Raw genomic sequence first — 21,556 nt, 5'->3', positions numbered from 1 at the left:
GGATAAGGTGAGAAAGAAGTGAGCAGAAGGGAAGGAGGAAGCATTGTAGACTCTATGGTAAGCATTGAAATGAGGAAGGGTTGACTCCATTTTATTGAGAAAATAAGTGCACCCTTCTCAAATGCTTGTTGATTCCCATAATCCTGGAGAAGAGCATTAAGAGCGCAGATTTTGAAGCCAGACTTACCAGGTTCAAATCCCAGCTCTGCTGTTTAGTGGTTGTGTGTCCTTCAGCAAATTGTATAGTTTCTGTGTGCTTCTAGTGTCCTCATACATCAAGTGGGGATGGTAGAGCCTTCGCCTCATGAGTGTCATAAGGATTAAATGAGGTGATAGAATGTGCTTCTGAGCATATAGTACGTGGTAAGTGCTTAATAAATATTAGCTTTTACGACAGAGCCCGGAGGTGGCCCTTAGTAATGTGCAGAGTAGTAAAATACAGATAGTTCAGTTTTAGCAGTAAGATGTGGACAGTTCGCTTTTCGTGTGCGTGTGTTGGTTTTGTACCTATCACCAGGAAGTCAACCTGCCTTCAGCATTTGTTTACTGATGAGTTGTTGCAGGTAAATTTTGGTGCACAAGCATCATAAAAGGTGAGAGAATGCTGTTACATATCCTCTTAGCAAAATGGGACGGTCTGTGTTCTTGCTGCAAAATGTTGCGTGATGAGATTCTTTGTGTCAAATGACTACCTGTGAAATGACTGGATGAGAATATTGTACTTCCTTTTTGTCTTTAGAAATATATTGTGCAACCTCTGTCATTACCTGACTCTAGAGACCTGCTTTCTATCTCTCTGCATTCATCTTCTGACTCATCTAATAATTGTGAAATGTCTTCTTCTGTCAGTTTTATGCTGGAAAATAGAAAATTATGAATTCTCAGCTGTGTTCCATGAAAGCTAAAAAAATGACTGCAGAGATGGTATCTTCAGACTTCTTCGCTATACCTTCCTGAAAATGATGTGGTACTTCGGGCAGGGCAATGAGGAAGCTGAAGGATGACGTTGTAGCGATGATTTGTTTCACTGTTGCAACATCTTGGGCAATCTCCTGTCATAGCCTGCTTTCTTTTTTTTTTTTTTTTTTTGCGGTGTGCGGGCCTCTCACTGTTGTGGCCTCTCCCGTTGCAGAGCACAGGCTCCGGATGCGCAGGCTCAGCAGCCATGGCTCACGGGCCCAGCCGCTCCATGGCATGTGGGATCTTCCCAGACCGGGGCACAAACCCGTGTCCCCTGCATCGGCAGGCGGACTGTCAACCACTGTGCCACCAGGGAAGCCCGCATATGTTCTTTTTTAAACAAAAACAAATCTTTTTGTGATGTCGAAGCAAATATTTTTTTATAAGTCTTATTAGGATGTTATGTACATACCATACAATTCAGCCACTTAAAGTTTCCCATTCAGTGGGTTTTAGTGTAATCAAAACAGCTGTTCAGCCATCACCACAATCAGTTTTAGAACATTTTCATCACCCCCAAAAGAAATTCTATGCCCATTAGCAGTCATTCCATTTCTCTCCATCCGCCAGTTCTAGGCAACCACCAGTCTATTGATACTTTCTGACTCTGATACTATTTGCCTAGTCTAGACATGTCATATAAATTGAATCATACAATATGTGGTCCTTTGTGACTGGCTTCTTTCATTTAGCATAATATTTTCAAGGGAAGGCTGATCACTCTTGCACTTTAATTTACTCATTTTGTTTCAAAATCATACTAACCTTTATTTATCATAGGGTATAATGTATTTTTTCCCTTTACTTCTAGAATTGGTTCCTTCAATTATGAGCAACTTGTTGAATCCAGATGCCATCTTCTCAAACAATGAGATGAGCCTGTCGGACATTGAAATCTATGGCTTTGATTATGATTACACCTTGGTGTTTTATTCCAAGCACCTCCACACACTGATATTTAATGCCGCTCGGGAACTTCTCATCAATGAGCACAGGGTAAGAGCATGGGGACATCACAGTCCTCCTCCCCTTCCCCACTGGCGTTTGAAGACTAGCAGCGAGCTGACCTGGCCTCGTGCATGGCACGATAGACATCACTTAGTAAATTGTTGCTGAATGAATGAGTAGATTTGGTTCCATTCCAAATGACTCCATCTGAAAGATAGTTTTTTTAAAAATTATTATTATTATTTTTATTAGTTTCTGCTTTATAACAAAGTGAATCAGTTATACATATACATCTGTTCCCACATCCCTTCCCTCATGCATCTCCCTCCCTCCCACCCTCCCCATCCCACCCCTCCAGGCGGTCACAAAGCCCCGAGCTGATCTCCCTGTGCTCTGCGGCTGCTTCCCACTATCTATCTACCTTACGTTTGGTAGTGTATATATGTCCATGCCTCTCTTTCACTTTGTCACAGCTTACCCTTCCCCCTGAAAGATAGTTTTTTTAAAAAACCACTTATTGAGGTATGATTGACACGTGAAAGGCTATATGTATTTAATGTATATAACTCACTGAGGTTCAGGATAAGTGTGTGAAACCATCATCAAGGTCATAAACTATCCATCGCCTCCCAAAGTTTCCTCCTGCCCCCTTTATTATTATTATTGTGATTTGTGTGTGTGTGTGTGTGTGTGTGTGTGTGGTAAGAACGCTTAACATAAGATCTACCCACTTAGCAAATTTTGATTATACAATACAATATTGTTAGCTATAGGTACTATGCTATATAATAGATCTCCAGAACTCATTTATCTTGCCTAACTGAAACTTTGTTCCTGGAAGATAGTTGTTTGTTTAATAAAGAATCTTTAGATGTCTCTGACAAAAAGACTGTCCCAAGTTACTCATTAGTGGAGATTCAGCCGCGGACGCTTGCCCTCTCCTTTCTCATGGAGCCGTGACATAGGTTCTCCCAAAGCCTGATGCAGTGGCAGACTGTTGGGTTCTGGTTGGAAGGAATTCTTGAAATCATGGGTAGTGTTTTACTCTCATCACTGAATGGAATCGCGTTCTTAGATAAAGAATATTTCACTGTCTTTTGATGTGTAGTGTTGTTGAGAGCTTATAATAGGGAAGGAAGAAAAACACTCAAAACCAAACGTGGTTTTCTCTAGTGTAGTTTGAGTACATGTTTCAGGGACCAGGATGAGAAGCATCCTCAGAGGTCATCTGGACCAGTCCCCTCTGAGAACCCCTGACAGCATCCCGAGGAGTGTGAGTGGAGTGCATTGCTCCTGGAGGTGTTCTGAATTTGGGGAGGTCCTTCCACGGGTTGAACAGTTCTGCCTTCTTGCAGCTTTTACCACTGATCCCTTCTCTTCATTCATCCCTTCATACGTTCATTCTCCCTTTACTCAGTCCTCTTCTGTGCTGAGCTCTGTCATAGAAGCAGGGAGGATGAAGGTGAGTAGGATATAGGTGCTGTCCTTGGAGAACCAACAGTCTAGTGGGGGAGTCCATCCTGCAGGCAGGTAGATTATGAAACCTCTGCCTGGTGGAGCCCTACAGACATCTGAACGGAGGGCTAGGCGTATGCAGAGGATGGTTGGAACAACTTTCTCTGCCCGAGGGAATTGGGGCAACAACGAAGGAGGTGATATTTCAGTGGAATCTTGAAGGAGTTTATCCACAGAGGTGGGCTGGGGGTGGGGGAGGTTGGGCGTGAGTAACCTAGAAACCTCAATCATGAAAACTGATGTTTTATACTTGACTATTTGAGTAATGGGCTGGGTGTTATGTGGACCATTATGCCCTGTAAGACTTCTTTTACCTGTTGGATTATTCTTAGTTTTTCCAACCATTCTCACTTGGAGTCTTTTCTCATCTGTTCATCGTCTTGGTCACCCTCCTTTGTGTGTGCTCTGGTTTATCCCTCTCAAATGTGAGGCTCTGAACTGAAGATGTTACTGCAGGTGGGGTCTGACCAGTGTGGACCAGAGGGAGCCCATCCCCTTCCTGGTTCTGGGTATCGTACCTTTATAAATGCTGGTGAAGTTTTGCATCCTCACCACTTGGTGCAGCGTATTTCCTGATCCCCTCAGCTTTTGGTTATCAGTGGGTTTAATAAGAAACTCATTCGTCCTTACTCAGAATGCAGAAATGGCACTTGCCAAAAATAACATTCCCTTCAGCCACCAAGCTTTCTTTAGTTATGGCCACTTGATCAGATGTAAACCCATCTAGCCGCTTGCCATCCAGCTGCATTTCTCTATTTGTTCAAGAGACTCTCTTCTCTTTGGTCTAACCCACGGTCCTTTCCCTTTACTTTGAGGATGGAAGCAGGATAAGAGCAAGGTGGTCGTGCTCTTGCTCTCCTATATGTCGGCTTATCCCATCTCCCCACCACCCCATTGGAGAGCGAGCTGAAGGGGTCTTGCACTGGTGCTGGCATTCTAGTCCCAGGTCATCTGCAACGTTTGCTGTGACTGACACCACTTATAAAACAGAGGTTATTATACTAACAGCACCAACTGTTGGTTGTCTGCTCAGTGCCGAAAGCAGAGGTTCTGGAGCCTGACTGCTGGAGTTTGAATCCTTTTACCACTTATTTCTTAGGTAATCTTGAGTAACTGACCTAATGTCTCTGAGCCTCAGTTTCCTCTTCTATGAAATGGGCACAGTTAACAGTACTTATCTCAAATGTTATTGTGATAATCAAAGGAGTTAATTTCTGTAAAATGCCTGGCACATAGAATACACTCAGTAAAGGTTAGCTATTACTACTATTATTTCTGATCTGCGTGACAGCCCTGCAAATGGATATTCACTCTGTTTTACAGTTGAGCAGACTGAGGCTTACGGAGTTCAGCTAGTAGTTCAAGGCCACAAGACCAGTAGGAGGCAGAACCAGAATTTGAACTTAGATTTGTGTATTTCCAAGGCAGTGATGCTCTCTTCTTTGTTCATGTTGCCTTTTGTGGGATTAATAACACCTTTTCTTTCTACCCTGTGGGTTTGTTGTTCATATGAAAATAAAATATTCATGAAGATTAAAAATTTATGAACTTTGGAGAGAAAAGAGAGATGAAATAGATGGGAAAAAGGTGCAATCATTATGATTAGAAAAGCTTCTAGATTTAAGTTACTTATTTCATTCCCATTATGTCTGTTTGTTGCTTTGATAAAAGAAGTGTGTCCTAACACTAATTATATCAAGCATATTAATAGAGGCAGTTATGCTAATGCAGATTTTTCTCTTGTTTTGGATTTGAAAATAATTCTTCCAAGATGTTGTTGGAAGCATTGAGTTTGGTGCCATTTTTTCCCTGCCAAAGGCTAAACGTACTTGTGGAGATGAAAGACATCTGCTTTTGAGATGCATAGTAATAGAGCAGTAAGTTTGCAATTTAGCATCTTCCCCAAAAGCAAATGTAAATGTTCCAGCCCTTTCGTAATGACCCTTTCTCTTTTTTTTTCACGAGAATAAGTTTTTACAAAAATTGAAATAAATATTGGGTAATAACTGTATCTGTATTTTCATTCGGTACGTCTGCCCCAAGGGATAGAAAGACAGTGTTAGAAGAGTTCTTAATTTCACCTCCCAGATTTGCACCCTCATCAGTGTTCCTGATTATTAATGGTTACCGACGTTCGCCCGGTTTTTCAAATCCAAAGCCTAACACCAGCCTCGACGCCTCAGTTCACCTCTCTTCCACCTCTGATCTCTCAGCACATGCTGTCTCTTTTTTATAATAAACTTTTCCTTTTAGAAGAGTATTAGGGTTACAGAAAAGTTGCAAAGGTAATACAGAGAGTACACCCCATGACTGGTTTCCCTAATGTTAACATTTTACATTACCTCGGTGCATTTATCACAACTGAGGAACTGATATTAATTAATTGTTATTGATGAAAGTCTGTACTTGCTTCAGGTTTCCTTAGTTTTTACCTCATGTCCTTTTCCTGGTCCAGGATCCCATCCAGGACACCACATTGCATTTAGGTGTCACGTCTCCTTAGGTTTCTCTTGGCTCTGACAGTTTCTTACAAGTTCCTTATTTTTGATGACCCGTCGATGACTTTGATGGTTGTGAAGAGTCCTGGTGAGTACATTTTAGCATGCCCTTCTCTTGGGCGTCATCCCCTGTTTTCTCATGGTTAGACTGGGCTTGTGGATTTGGGGAGGAAGACCATGGAGGTAGAGTTCCGTTCTCATCACATCCCGTCAACATGACTTACCACCGACGATGCTGGCCTTGACCCTCTGGCCGAGGTAGTGTTTACCAGGTCTCTCCACTACAGAATTACTCTCATCTCCCTTCGCCTGCTGTACCGTTTGGGAGGAAGTCAGTCTCTGCGGCCGTGAGCTCTCTTTTCACTCATTCAGAATATGTCCTGCCTGCCTCTATCCACTTCTCACCTCCCCCGCTGCCTGCACCCTGGTCCAAGCCACCATCCCCTCCCGCCCGATGGTGCGGTAGCCCCCTGACTGGTCCCCTGGCTTCCATTCTTGCCCCTTAGTCTGTTCCCCGTTCGGCAGCAAGAGTGAACCTTTAAACGTTAGTCATCTCAGTCCTGGACTCAAGACCCCCTCGAGCCTTCCCATCACGCTTGGAGTGACAGCAGAGGCCTCTAGTGCTCCTGGGCCCCAGGCTTCCCCACCAGCCTCCTCTCCTCCCACCTGCCCTCGCTCTGTTCCAGCTGCCTTGCTGCCCCTTGAACCGCCAAACACGCTCCTACCTTCGGGCCTTTGCACCTGCCCGTTCCTCTGGTGGGACCTCCTGCCTGGCTCCAGGCAACCCGAAGCCTTGCTCCTCATTTTTTTTTTCCTAGACTCTGAACCCTTGTACTGCATTCTTTCTGTAGTACTTATCACTGTGCGGCACTGTACCATGTGTTGATATGTTTATGGTTCTCCTGCCCACCGCAGAATGGAAACTTCTTAGGGGCAGAGGCGGTGTCAGTTGTTTTTGTTTTTGTTTTTTTTAGCTGCGCCATGTGGCATGCGGGATCTTAGTTCCCCAACCAGGGATTGAACCCGGGCCCCCTGCAGTGGAAACGTGGAGTCTTAACCACTGGTCTGCCAGGGAAGTCCTGACAATGTCAGTTTTGTTCACTGCCACAGTCCTAGGCCCTGGCACAAAGTACGTGCTCAGTAAATACTTGACGTATTCATTGGATTCCACCATTAGATGAGAGTATAGTGCTTGGTGTAGAATCGCTTGATGCAGGTCATTTTGCCTTGGCTTCATGTTTTGTGTGGATTTTGGGGAACTTTGTTTCTATAACTTTCTGCCCAGGAGGGAAATAGCATTGAGTGATTCCTTGGCACACGTGGCAGGTGTTAGATAAATGAGCCCGAATGTGACATTTGACTCAGCGCTTGGCTGGGAAACTTGCCGCACGCAGGTCAGCCTGGTGGTTCCAGGAGATGTTCTTGCACACGCGTGACCCTGGCCGTGCACTGGGAGGTAGCTGTGCAGCCATGTAGAGGGGTTTCCTGTGCCCGTTGACAGTTGTGTAGGTTTTTTACGTAAGCAGTTCACATAGTGATTGGGAGATCCTGGGGACACAGCCTCCCTAGACTCAGAAGTCGATATTATGGCCCGCAGGTGCACGCTCTGAGGGCAGGGGCAGTGGGGAGAGCCTGACCCCCCGCCTCACCACGCCCCGTGCTGTGTGGCCCAGGCCAGGTTGTTTCATCTGGAGCCTCTGAGGTCCCATCTGTCAAATGGGCATGGTGGGGCCAGCTGTGCAGAGCAGCAGACAGTGTGCTCGGTACGTCGGTGCTACCAGTGAGGTAACTGGTGTTCCAATTCTGAGATCTCGGGAGAGAGGGAAGGACTTGGATGCTGGGTGCAGTGGATAAGGAGGGGATTGGGATTTTTGTGTCGTACGAGGGACAGGTTAATGCTTAGGAAATAGCACGGGAGCCAGGCCGTGTGTTCTGAACCAGGGTTGGAGCTGTACCCGGGAGCCGGGCGCTGAGAGAGGGTGTCTCTGGCCCGAGTGGGAGGAAGGCTGTACCGACGGCTGAGGGGTCCCTGCAGCTGAGGACAGGGGAGAGTTAAGGCCAGGGAAGCCAGGGGGGCTGAAGAAGCTGGGGGGCTGAGGCCTCACCTGTGTGTGGGCAGATAAACACGGACTAGGGCAGAAGGGGTGCTCTGTGGCCTGGAAGCGCGTGGTCTGGGAGCAGAGGGCAAGCTGTGGCCTGTCCCTTCTGACCCCAGCTTCCCACCCAAGTGCACGAGCCGTCTCAGCCTTCGTACAGGGGCCAAGTGTGGATGCTGTCTTGAACTTAGTATGTCGCTAGCTAAAACCGGTTCCTTTCTTCCTTCTTAGTATCCCGTGGAAATCAGGAAGTATGAGTATGACCCAAACTTTGCAATCCGCGGACTGCATTATGACGTGCAGCGGGTAGGTTGAATTCTCATCCTTTTTTACAGTTAAACATGCTTGGGAGGAAAATGTACTCTTGATGCTTTTCTTTGCTGAACGTGTCAATTGATTTTAAATTATGTTCTTTGGGGCTGAAGAACTAAATTATCCAAAACAGCTTCGGATGAAGTCTTTTTCAAGAGACTGTATTGGAAGAGCATGAAAGCATTTAGCCACTGGGAGATACTTGCTTATTTCCAATAGTCAGTCATTTTCAACATTATGAGGACAAGGTGGTTGTCATATCTTTTTTTGCAGACAGGCTGTTTCCTTAATGAGGAACTCAGCAAGCAAATCTTTCAGAAACATACAGGATGCTTCTTTGTTTACGACAACTTGATGTTGATAGGATTTATAATGACACCTGGCATTTTCATTAAATATGCAAATTGTTGTGCATTATTTACCTGCGTGTGTGCTTGTGTTTTTGAAGGCAGTCTTGATGAAGATCGATGCTTTTCATTACATCCAGCTGGGAACTGTCTACAGGTAAGAGTGAGAGGAGGTAAATTTAATTTACCCGAAGTAACCAAGTGGCTTTGGGTTTCAAGACCCCCTGAGTGTTTAGTGATGGGAGAGCTGCAGTGTGTGTGTATCTGTGAATCATTCTCTCATTCCCCCACTCCCTCCCTCATTCAGGAACACTGATCAGGTCACTACCATGTTAGATGCTAATGGTTTGGCTTGTGAGGATGTCTTCAAGGAGCTCGGGATGTAGGTTGGAAGCCACACAGGTAGACCAATCAGTGCAGTCCACGGTGACCCAGGTGATGATGGACGTGTGCTCAGCCATTAGGGAGCATTTTGGAGGACTCTGGGGAGGACGGGCTCTCCAAAGGTGATGGTGGCCACCTGAGTGAGGGTCCTGCAGAGGAGGTTTGGATGGAGAGGGATGGTGGGGGCAGGTTGTTGTTCCCACCATGGTAGTTGAGTAGTTTGGATATTAAGACTCTTTTCCTCCTGTTTATTATTGATAGAATTAGTAGAAGTACTGAGCTCGGTGAGAAATCTTTGTAACTTTGAAAGGAAGGGTTTTGCCTTTTCTAATTCTTAAATTTGTGGGTGGGATTTAGGAGTGTGGTTTCTATTTACATATATATTTGGTATTTTTCTTTCTGTTTCTAAATAATGTGCTTACACTTCTGTTTCCTAAGTTATTAATTCTGGACATTGTCCCTGCCGTGAGGGCTGAGGATTCGGCTCTCCTGCACACGCACCCCCTTCCCCAGCCTCTTCTCCTAACCCTGTTGAGATCTCTCTCTGATTGTTTCACTGTTTGCATTATGACTCTGTAGGTCTTGTCCATTCTTTTTTTTTTTTTTTGCGGTACGCGGGCCTCTCACTGTTGTGGCCTCTCCTGTTGCGGAGCACAGGCTCTGGACGCGCAGGCCCAGCGGCCATGGCTCACGGGCCCAGCTGCTCCGCGGCATGTGGGATCCTCCTGGACCGGGGCATGAACCCGTGTCCCCTGCATCGGCAGGCGGACTCTCAACCACTGCGCCACCAGGGAAGCCCTGTAGGTCTTGTTCATTCTTAAGCCTCAGCCTCGTCCCTCTCTGATCCCCGCAGGGTCGCTGCATCGGGCTGGCTTTCCCGCTGTGTGTGGGCTGTGTGCGTGAGCACCACTGGGCCAAGGGGCGGGCTGGCTCCCCGCCGCAGTCCTGTTTCATACCCATGTTTTCAGATCTTCACTGGGAACCTTGTGAAAAGCTAGGATTGTTCCCATCGTAGTCACAGCAGCAGAACTTGGATAGTACTTACCATATACCGGGTGCCGTTCTGTTTATAGTAACTCATTTAATCTTCTCAGTAGGTACCACCAGGAGGTGGGTACTGCTATTGCCCCCGCCCCCCATTTAAAAAATGACACTGACACCCAAAGAGGTTAAATTACTTGTTCCTAGTCCAGGTAGTCCCCCCAGCAGGTGAGGGAGCTGGGATTTGAACCCAGGGCAGACTCTTTCAGGTCTGTGCTCCTACCCTTTCTATTTCTCTTATGCATACAGGGCCATGTAAAGTTTTATTCTGATTTCAGTGCTGGTTTAGGCCGCATTCGGGTGAGGCCGACCATCTGCCTGAGCCCGGCTCCGGCAGGTCTGTGTGCTGCTCTGTCTGCATGTTTTGAGCTGGCATTTGGTTATGTGGGCCTTAAAGATGCAGCTTGTGTGGCCACGGGCCTGTGAACGTGTCTTAGAGGTGGCAGTGGCTTCCGGAGGACCAGGCAGCCCCTAGGGTGGGGACAGAAAAATCACTCCCCCGGCAGAGTCCCTTTACTTTGTATATTCCCTTTCTAGGTGTCAGAGCCTTAGGGGTGTTCACTGCTGACTGCTGCTGCGATAGCCAGAGCCGTCTTCCAAGGTCACTGTCTAGAATGATCTGGTTTAGTCCCAGTGTCTTATCTGATTTCTGGAGCAAAGATAAAGGGAAGTCCAGTGCTCTTTTGTTTTCGAAGGCCAGTAGTTGTTTCAAGTTAATCAAGATCAGAGGCAAAATATCAATGAATCCCCTTGGCTATTTTTAATATTAAGATAAGGGTAGAGATTGGAGGAAAGAGGCTGAAGTGATATTTTCATTAAAGTTACACGTCACATGTAAGTCATGTTTTATACGTAGTTTAATATTGGCCAAGTGTGATAAGCACCCTGTTTGTATTAGTAACTGAAATTCGAGTTGCATTGTTTATACGCCCTTGTAGCACAGCGTGGTGTTTCCATCCTTCACTCTGTGGTTTCGTCACCATTGGTGTCTGTTTCTCAGGTGCCTTCTCCTCTAGAGAAGGGGGTGGGGAACTGATATTTCCCTTCACAGTTCTCTAGAGGGGCTATTCCAGGGGAGGAAGTCTGAGACCATTAAATCCCACGTGAAAGCACCTGCTCACAGCATGGGTACCAGAGACAGGGGTGGAATCCTGGCCAGCCAGACTCCACAATCTTTTTTTCCCTCTCTTTGGAGAAGTTGGATTCATGTACAGATTCTCTTGCGGCTCCTGGAAGCAGGCAGATGGGGGACGTTACCTTGACTTTTTACACATGGGGAAACTGGCCTTCAGTGTGAGGCAGCATTTGGGGTCATTCTTCCCAGAGGTGGTGTCAGGCATCCTGACGTGGTGTATAGTCCACTGGAGCCTGGTGTGTGACTTTTTCTGCTTCAGTGCTCACCTTCTTAAGGTAGAGTATCAGAGGGCAGGAGGAGGATGGGGACAGACCAGCCTCTCTCTCTCTAATGTATTAAAAACATTAAAAAAAAAAAAAACCCCAAAACTCACCCCAAAGCAGGTCATTAGGAGGCCATGTACCTTGTTGAGGGAAGCCGTGTGATGTGGTGGTTGAAGAGCCTGGGACCCAGTCCTGACCCACCACTTTCTACTTTGGTGACCTTGGGCAAGGTCTGTGACCTTTCTGTGCCTTGGTGGCTTCTGCTGGAAAATGGGGAGAATAATAGTGCCTCCCTCCTAAGATTGCTGAGAATTAAGTGAATGACTACGTGGAATTCGTTTCTGGCATTCAGCAGGGGCCACGTGGTATTAGCTATTATTTGTCCTGCTCTCATTACCAGTAGAATGGTAGGAGTCATAGTAGCAGCATCATGCCTGTTATTTATAGCAGTTACCGGTGGCGCCTCCTGCCTCTGTGTGACAGCAGCGTCTCGCATCTCAGTTGAAAAAATGCTAGCAGTTGCCAGAGGTCTGAAAACTATTGCTGTCTCTAGTTGATGCTAACTGCCTGTGTTACAGGCAGTTAAAGGTGTGCGTAAATGTGTGACTTTTTTTTTTTTGCGGTACGCGGGCCTCTCACTGTTGTGGCCTCTCCCGTTGCGGAGCACAGGCTCCAGACGCGCAAGCTCAGCGGCCATGGCTCACGGGCCCAGCCGCTCCACGGCATGTGGGATCCTCCCTGACCGGGACTCGAACCCGTGTCCCCTGCATCGGCAGGCGGACTCTCAACCACTGCGCCACCAGGGAAGCCCTGTGTGACATTTTTTTCTGAACACAGGTTACATAATCTTTTGTGTTAACTCCCTAGTCTTAATACCACAAAGTCAACTGTTTTACCATGGCTGTATTTTTATTATTTAGAGTACGATATGCTTATTGAGCCAGTTATTCTCCAGTAACTTTGTGAGTGCAAAAACACTGAGAGAATTAAGAACAAATAATGGCGTCATTATTTCACTGATCAAAATCACTGCCGCCTGTGATTTTCCCAGAGGCCTCAGCGTGGTCCCTGATGAGGAAGTCATTGAAATGTACGAGGGCTCCCACGTGCCTTTGGAACAGATGAGCGACTTTTATGGGAAGGTAACGAGAAATTCTTTATTTAATTCAAGCAGCCTGTCTTTTTCCTTTTCGAAACGTGGCCTGGTAGCTTTAGGATCTTGAACTACTAGACTCTCTGCTCATAGGGAATCAGCAAGGACATTTGGGGTTGTGTTTCGAGAGACCCTCGATTTGAGAGAGATGCGTATGTTAGAGTCTCTCCTGGGTTCTTCCATGCTTCTCCTTTCTCAGCCCTTTCCCCCCTACCTGGTGAAGGCTCTGTATACCTTCCTTGTACCCCCTCGCTTGCCACCATCTCCCCGTGTGTGTCCCCACTTTCTGGATTAAGTCACTGGGAGCTATCGTACAGCAGCTGTTGCCTCCCCTGAGATTAAGGGCAGCACGTCACTTTGTGCCAAAGGGAAACCTCTGCTTTTCTAACTTAAAAAAAAAAATTTATTTATTTATTCATTTATTTAATTTTTGGCTGCACTGGGTCTTCGCTGCTGCACGCGGGCTTTCTCTAGTTGCAGTGAGCGGGGGCTACTCTTTGTTGCGGGGCACAGGCTTCTCACTGTGGTGGCCTCTCTTGTTGCAGAGCACAGGCTCTAGGCGCGCGGGCTTCAGTAGTCGTGGCACACGGGCTTCAGTAGTTGTGGCGTGCGGGCTCTAGAGCGCAGGCTCAGTAGTTGTGGCACACGGGCCCAGTTGCTCCACGGCATGTGGGATCCTCTCGGACCAGGGCTTGAACCCGTGTCCCCTACATTGGCAGGCAGACTCTCAACCACTGTGCCACCAGGGAAGCCCTGCTTTTCTAACTTCTGTGGACCTCTTTGCTCTCCGCATTTCTGCTTCTTGTACTATTAGATGCACTCTTATTTGCATTATCAAAATGCAGTGAAGATGCCCAATCAGCTGGTAAACTTATTCTTATAAATCACATGTGTTCAGAGAAAGGCTCTTTTTCAAACTCCCATGTGGGCTGTGGGTGCTCAAATTTAGGAGAGTTAGTGGCTTTTTATGCCATTCCATGGGCAAGAATCAATGTGCTGGCTTTCCTCTGTGTGTGATGAAAGCATGTGAGCTTTAAGATGGATGGAGCCAAAGGAGAGGAAAGGGAAGGGTGGTTAGACTTTTGGGGGGAAATCAGGGCATTTCCTTGGAAATCCCACTTACACTTAGAGTGAGACGTCAGCTCTGCCGTGAATGACAAGAAACAAGGTGAATGTTTTTACTTTTCCATTATTAGAATTTTCCTTTCCTTGTGGGGAGGGAGCCAGATGTTGACGACCAGAATCCCCCGGGTGAATGTAAAGTCTACCGTGGTGTCGGCTCTCTTGCTGAAGCCTTCCTCCCTGCCTGCAGAGTTCCCACGGAAACACCATGAAGCAGTTCATGGACATTTTCTCCCTGCCCGAGATGACCCTGCTGTCCTGTGTGAACGAGTACTTTCTGAAGAACAACATTGACTATGAGCCTGTGCACCTGTACAAAGACGTCAAGGTGGTGTGGACATGGGGTGCCATGACGCTGCACCTCTTCTAGCTGCTCAGCAGAAGTAATAGAATCCCTGGCCTCCCTTGTCGGCTGGGTCTTTGAAATCATCCTTTGCTTGGGATCTCTTTTATTTGTGGTTTAATCCTGAAAAATCCTAAGAAAGATTTTATGTTAGGAGAATTGGAAGTAAGTCAAATTGGTTGTTAAAAGAAGAGGGTACTTGCTATCTGGATTTCCATGTGCATATATACACACATCATTTACATGACTTTGTGTTTATGTATTTTAATTTACATTCATATTCACATGTGTCTATAGATATATTCTTTAAGCTGTCTGAACTTTTTTCAGGACTTAAAAATATGTTTATATATTGCTTATTTAATATATATTTTTAATACATATTTCTAAGCATCTATTTATATATATATTATTTAAATATCTGTATTTTTAAAAGATCCATATGTACATACTACAGTGTTTTTATTATGTGTTCATGACTAATCTTAAGTATTGACTGCCCTGAATCATGGCTTTTAAGAAGATATAGGATGAATGAACAGTTTCTCAATATCAATCTGGTGTCATTTGAACTAAATTTAAATATTTAGTTTTGGTTCTCCATTTTGCTCACACAAATACTTCATCTTTAAGAATCTTTAAGAATCACTGGTAGTTATGTAACCCTTAGCATTCATGAGGAAAGATGTTTACTAGAAAGTTCAGTTTTTACTATGAAGTATTACTACTACTAATAGTGAACGCACATGTAGAGTTTACTGTGTTCCAGACACTATTTTTCTGAATGCTTTATGCATATTAACTAATTAAATCCTCATAAGAATGCCCTGAGCTCATATCACCTTCCCTTTACAGATAGAGAAATTGAGGCACAGAGAGGTTGAGTAACTTGCCCAAGGACATCCAGCTAGTAAGTAGCAGAGCCGGGATTTCAGGCCAGGAAGTTGGGCTCCGGCTTGCTCTTAACCACTGCCTTCTGCTGATGCACAGTTGAAACAGGCCTGTGGTGGAAGATAACTGAGGTTGAGTTTACAGTCCAGAGGTGCTCATTCCCGACGATAAGCACCTACCAATTTTCTAAGGCTATGGCCCAGTTTTTCTGCAGCCCAGTCCCCTGCTACAGACTCCAGGAAGTTTCCATGTGCCTCCAGGAGTGCCCATCTATGTAGTAGACCTGCTTAGAGCTACCTGAGAGCGGGGCTGTGCTCTGAGACCTGCCAGGCATCAGGCTGCCATGCCGCTGGGCTTTTCCTCATGTCCGCCGGCTGGACCACATCTCTGCCCGAGTTCCGAGATCCTTGACAGTTCCTTGCCTCTTCGGTAGCACTGAAGAGAGGAGGATCCTATCATTGTTCTCTGCCCAACAGAACCTGCTGCTGGGGTCCAGGGAAGGGTGCAAAGATGAAAAGAGCAGTAATTCCCTTTGTTCAGATGACCTGGAATTATTTGATCATGATACTGCATATAAATGACTGTTTATCCTGTGGGACTTTATTCAGAATTGTTCATACAAATTACCTCCTCCAAGTGGCTTTTTTGAAAATTGCACTGGAAACTGCTGCTATCACCATGGAAACTTAAGTTTCTTCCCAGGGGCCACCTGTGATAAATGGACCAGAATTTAGATTTCATTTAGTGCTTGGGTTGCCAGGCTTCTGCAGGCAGACATTATCCTGAAGGCCATTTCACTTGTCCTCTTACTTAGACTGTCTCAGTTATACTCTGACTGATTAAAAACGTATCTTTTGACAGGATTCAATTCGGGACGTGCACACCAAAGGGATCATGTACAGAGCAATTGAAACAGATATTGGTAGGTACCTGGATGTTATCGTGAAGATCAGCCTTTCCCTTTGCTATGTAATTACGCAGGCATTTTACTCTCACTCCAGGTGCTGAGCAGGGGCTGTAGCACCTCTTCTGAGTGCAGTGCAGGGACCTTGCATCCTTGCGCCTTAGATGTCTCCCTCCCCTTTGTCTCAGAACTTGACATAATCCTGACTGGAAAGGAGAGGATCTGGCAGCTGCAGCCACTTAGTTTTTTCCACTCAGACTGAAGAGGCAGGGTGTTGGTTACTGATGCACCGGGTACCAATATACGGCCTCAAACCAAGCTTCCTGAAGGCTTTTCTCCCCTCAAGTGCCCTAGACAGTGCTGGACCCATCTGCCCCATTTAGGAAGTGCTTGCAGATTGACTGACTTCACCCTGAAACTCTGTGTACATTTTTCTCTTGCTCTTTAGAAAAGTACATCTGCTACCCTGAGCAGACCCGAGCAGTGTTGGCCAAACTGGCTGATCACGGCAAGAAGATGTTTCTCGTCACCAATAGCCCCAGTAGCTTTGTGTAAGTTTTTCTGTGATTCCTGGCTACTTTCTGGCTCACTTCCTGCATTCCGTGTATTTTGATAGTTGGAAATTCGAAAGAAAAAGTTGCAAGAATAGTTAATCCCTGCAGCGTTAGACTAACCTGGCTGAAATATTGTTCTAGGGACAAAGGGATGAGGTATATTGTTGGAAAAGACTGGAGGGACCTGTTTGATGTGGTCATTGTTCAGGCGGAGAAGCCAAACTTCTTTAATGATAAGCGGAGGTAAGTTGTCTGTCTTTTTAGGGACTAGATTTTATTCATTTGCTGCTGTGAATACTTACGTAACGTGTCTTGGTGAAATCCAGTTGGAAAATCACGAGCATCTAACATCATAGCTTTTGATTTTTAACGCTTGCAAATAATTGCAAGGAAGGTGGGATGAGTACATAGCAGACAGCTGACACCTCTTGAAATGGTTCTCAATTCAGTTCGGGCTGCTTCAGTCCTATGAGTCAGGCTTTAAGAGAACAATTGACAACAATGAAAATTCCAAACTTAGCATCACATAGTAAATTAGATCTCTCGATGCAGATGCATTGTGAAGCATAACAAAACAACAACAGCAAACCACCTGGTGGGTATCTCTTTAAATAGAGCTCTTAATGGTTCACTGACAATTGCACTTAGATTTTGCAAAACTTCTCTGCAATACAGGTTTTGCATCAAGTGGAGTAAATCTAGACCAAAACTTAAAGTCTTTCTGCCGCAGAATCCTTGAGCAATAGAGGAATGGGAAAGTTTGGGTTGTGAAGGTGACTGGGGTGTGCTCTTCGCGTTTCCTGACTGAGGGTCAGGGGTCTTAAAAGGTGATTTAACGTGCGGGGCAGACCGGTTCACCAAGAGTCATCCCCCACAGATGTCAGTAGTGTTGAGAGTTACTGCACTAGGATTTATAAAAATAATTCGTATTTGTATAACAGTGACCTACTTTTGAAACACTTTTACCCACATTTCTCTGTTCTGCAGTGGGTAACCATGCAGCCTTTCCCTCTCTGCTAGGCAATTTAAAGCATAATAATTCGGTGCCCTGTAGTTAGTATTGAGTGGATTAAATTCCTCTTATGCTAAATTCCAGTTTTCCAGGTGTCACAGTGACTCCTGGGAGAAGAGGCATACCCAAGAACCATGTGCAGAGACTGAGAAATCAAGAGAATGCAGGAAAAACAAGTGTTGATCAAAAACAGCTGTAAACACTGGCTTGCTGTTTGGCCACTGATAAAACGTTCTCCTGCATTTTCTTATTAGATCCCAGCGGGGTGGAGTGGTCAGGGGAAGGGCCCCATCTCTCCTTTCACCTCCCTCCTTTGTCATATTTATAGTCAGTGGCAGGACCCTGTCTTGGATTAGATTTTCCCAGCACAGCGCTCTTCCTTACTCTGGGTGCCTGGATTAAGAATTCTCTACCCCTGTTCATCCCCATGTTATTTATAACGTTGAAGGTTAGACAACCTAAAGGAACGTCCATATGAGGGGATATTATGCAGTCATTAAAAATGAGGTTTTTTTTTTTTTTTAATAAATTTATTTATTTATTTTTGGCTGCGTTGGGTCTTCATTACTGTGCATGGGCTTTTTCCAGTTGCGGCAAGCAGGGTCTACTCTTCGCAGTGGTGTGCGGGCTTCTCGTTGCGGTGGCTTCTCTCTCTAGGCGCGCCCATTTCAGTAGTTGTGGCATGCGGGCTTCAGTAGTTGTGTCACACGGGCTTAGCTGCTCCACAGCATGTGGGATCTTCTCGAACCTGGGCTCGAACCCGTGCCCCCTGCATTGGCAGGCAGATTCTTAACCACTGCGCCACCACGGAAGTCCCTGTTTTTTTTTTTTTTAATGGCAGTGAACATGTTTTACGACTGAAAAAAATGATGTATGAAGGTTACATAATCACATGGGAAATTGCTCACAGCCTTGGAGAAAAAAGATACATATTAGTATCCGCAAATGATCCTCATTTTATATTCATAAAAAAGAGAAAGATAACAGATACATAAAGACCGAAAGATATCCACTGAAATGGTGTGTTTCTACCTGGGTACTGGCATTATGATTTTCCTTTTCTTCATTGTATTTTTCTGCATTTTTCCAGATTTTTTTTGCAGTGAGTTTGTATTTTTCTAACCAGGAAAGCAATCCAAGTAAGTGTTACCTAAAAAAAAGAAAAAGGACAAACAAACCTTGTGTTTTTTGGACTAGCACCCCCAGGGTGAGGAATGAGGCCTTTATTCTTCTTTTCCTATTTTTCCATCATAAAATAATATGCCCAGTTCTCTGATCTCTGATGTATTTTGTATCTAGAGTGGTTGCATTTCAAGTACAAAGCTGGATAAATATACTAAGCACTACTTCTATAAGCTTTTTTTTGTGTGTGAAAAGTTTTCTACACGGTTGAATACGTTTAGAAAATCTGGGCTAAAGAGAGTTTCTTTATAGGAGGGCTTTTCAGAGCCATCGGTAACTTTTAAGGAGGAACGGAGATAGTGGATAGTGTTTTCCAAATATATTTGGCCCTGGAGTTCTTTTTTTTCACTAACCTTCTTTGGATACTGGGGTCCGAAGTTTGGGGTGTATTGCACGAGGCCCAGGAACGTGATGGTGGGGTCTCGGTTTCAGTTGGCTCCTTTCTGTTCTCAGGGGCTAACCGTGGAGTTTCTCATATAGCACACAGCCTGCACTGCTACCACACGTCATAATGTTTCCCATTTCTGTTGTTAGACCTTTCCGGAAGGTGAATGAGAAAGGCGTCTTACTCTGGGATAAAATCTACAAGTTGCAGAAAGGCCAGATTTATAAACAGGTATCTCGTGACCCATCTGTCCTTTTTGTTGCTGTGCTTTGTGATCGGTTATGATGATAACAGCTGACATTCGCTGAGGCTTGCCATGTGCCAGGCACAGTCCTGAGGGCTCTGCTTCAATGGACTGTTTATAACTTAGTGGCAGAATTTAATCTTAAGTCCATGTATTTTCAATGTGCTGTGTGTAAATTAGCTCAGAATTGAACAGTTTTTGAAAAAAAAATTTTAAAGCATTTTTTCCATAGGATATAAAATTTAAGATGCCAGTAGTAAACCTTGGAAATTTCTCTTTAGTAAGTGTTTAATCACATGGCATCGTACCCAAACTAGTAATTATTTCCTGATGAACTGTGTTTTATGTACAGTTTTGATGTATTTCAGTATCATATAAAGCTCTCCCGTGTTTGAGTAAATGATTGAATTGCTGTCCAGTTTTGTGTTACTGAAATTAGTTTTTTTTTTATCTTTAAACGTTTTTATATTTGTGTAATATTTATAACATAAAATTACAGAACAGTACTATACAGTACTATACAGGTTTTTTTTTTTTAAAGTACTGATACATACCTGTTGGATATGTAACAGACTGCTGGATTTGGCACTAAGTATATTTTTTAGGCCTGAAAGATTAACTTTGAACAGCCCTCCAAGTCTAGGAAGTGAACCTAAGAAAATTATTAAGATGTAGCTAAAGCTTTGCTACAAGAATGTTTATCATGAAGTTACTTACAAAATAGATAACAAGGTAAATGTCCAGCCTCAGATAATTGGTAAAATGAATCATGGTAGGTCTCAGCTGCTAAAACTACATGGCAGGCGAATATTTATTGACATGGTCACAGAACGTTAAGCGTGAAAAAAAAAGATCATTACAAAGATATTCAGTATGAAGCCCTTCTGAAAAGTACATTTGACTTAGAAGAAAGGTCTAAAAGATTTCACATAAAAATTTTTTTATCTTTATATTTTGATATTTAAAATAAATTGTAAAAGCAAAAACATTTTTTTAAGTTTTAAAAGGTAGATAACGGGACTTTCCCTAGCAGTCCAGTGGTTAAGACGCCGTGCTCCCAATGCAGAGGGCACGTGTTTGATCCCTGGTTGGGGAACTAAGATCCTGCATGCCGCATGGCGCGGCCTAAAAAAAATAAAATAAATACTATAAATAAAAATTTAAAAAGAAAAGTAGATATCTTGGGCCTTGGGTTATACAGGTCTCTTATTTGTCATACAATATAACACCTATACTTTTCTGTTATTGCAGGGTAATTTATATGAATTTTTGAAGCTTACTGGATGGAGGGGATCCAAAGTGTTGTATTTTGGTGACCATATATACAGCGACCTGGCGGTGAGGAACCTTTTTTCCTGTTTCTTTGTTGGGGACAGTGTTAGGCCCACTTACTGAGGAATTTATCTTTTGTTTAAGACCATTTTCATACTTTCATAAAAGTGAGGAGAGGGCCACATTTCTTTCTTTTTTTTTGATGTCTCATATTTTATGCAACAGGATAGATCAGAGTCATGAAGTAGATTATTTTTTGGGGGGAAATGATGGAAATTAGCAATTTACTCAGTTTATCAGAAAAAATCTTTCCACTTAGGTAATGGTAAGAAATAAACATCTGTGTTCTTTCCTTTCCCTTTTATTATTAAGCATCAGAAACATACAAATGCTTCGTAAAATCTCATAAACATCAGTCAGGGTTTCTTTTGCCAGCCAGTCATTTTGAAAGAGTACAAAACTGGCATTTCCAGGAAATAGCTGTTATGTGAAAATGAGGCTTTTCATGCCCCTCGGAATGACTAGAGTGTCTCAGGACTTGAATTATGATTTAATCTATAATTGGCGCAGGTTGAGTGAGTCACATCTATTACCAACTTGGTTCCTTGCAGAATGAATTTATGTTTGTTAAGTGATTCCAGGCGAGGTTGCACAGCGCACATTTTGCAAAGTCTGAATGAAGCTCGATGTCCGGGAGGTAACAAGAGTAGGTCGTGGCCGGCTGTCAAACTCCTCCACTGTTGATATTTCTAAGTATTTTGGCCCACACTGGATTGGCCTCACATGTATGCATGTCTGCGTCGCTCTGTACCATCGAAACGGTGACCTTTAATGGCTGAGCAGTAGGGCCCTCTGGGAAGCATTTCAGAGCATACGTGCCTGAGCCCCACTGAGGTCTATGGAGTCAAACTTTCTAGAGGTGGTGGAGGTAGAGGGTTGATGCCAGTGCCTGTGTGTAGTGACACCCTTCCCACGTGACTCCTGTACACGTGCTG

The 21,556-nt window shown here is 44.5% G+C and overlaps 1 protein-coding gene across 1 annotated transcript in view; it reads left to right on the top strand.

Annotated features, from left to right (window-relative positions):
- Positions 1 to 21,556, top strand: part of NT5DC3 (5'-nucleotidase domain containing 3) — a gene marked incomplete at its 3' end in the record, with an annotated part of 50,063 nt that overhangs the window by 15,601 nt on the left and 12,906 nt on the right. The window contains exons 2-11 of the mRNA XM_079715153.1: positions 1,772 to 1,956; positions 8,249 to 8,323; positions 8,778 to 8,833; positions 12,551 to 12,641; positions 13,965 to 14,102; positions 15,870 to 15,930; positions 16,361 to 16,463; positions 16,608 to 16,709; positions 19,195 to 19,276; positions 20,541 to 20,627. Coding sequence (XP_079571279.1) covers positions 1,772 to 1,956; positions 8,249 to 8,323; positions 8,778 to 8,833; positions 12,551 to 12,641; positions 13,965 to 14,102; positions 15,870 to 15,930; positions 16,361 to 16,463; positions 16,608 to 16,709; positions 19,195 to 19,276; positions 20,541 to 20,627 — 980 coding nt within the window. The remainder of the gene's footprint in view (positions 1 to 1,771; positions 1,957 to 8,248; positions 8,324 to 8,777; positions 8,834 to 12,550; positions 12,642 to 13,964; positions 14,103 to 15,869; positions 15,931 to 16,360; positions 16,464 to 16,607; positions 16,710 to 19,194; positions 19,277 to 20,540; positions 20,628 to 21,556) is intronic.

The sequence above is a fragment of the Hyperoodon ampullatus genome (assembly GCF_949752795.1).
Source record: "Hyperoodon ampullatus genome assembly, chromosome: 11".
Lineage (NCBI taxonomy): Eukaryota > Metazoa > Chordata > Mammalia > Artiodactyla > Ziphiidae > Hyperoodon > Hyperoodon ampullatus.
This window is presented reverse-complemented; position numbering and strand designations above follow the sequence as displayed.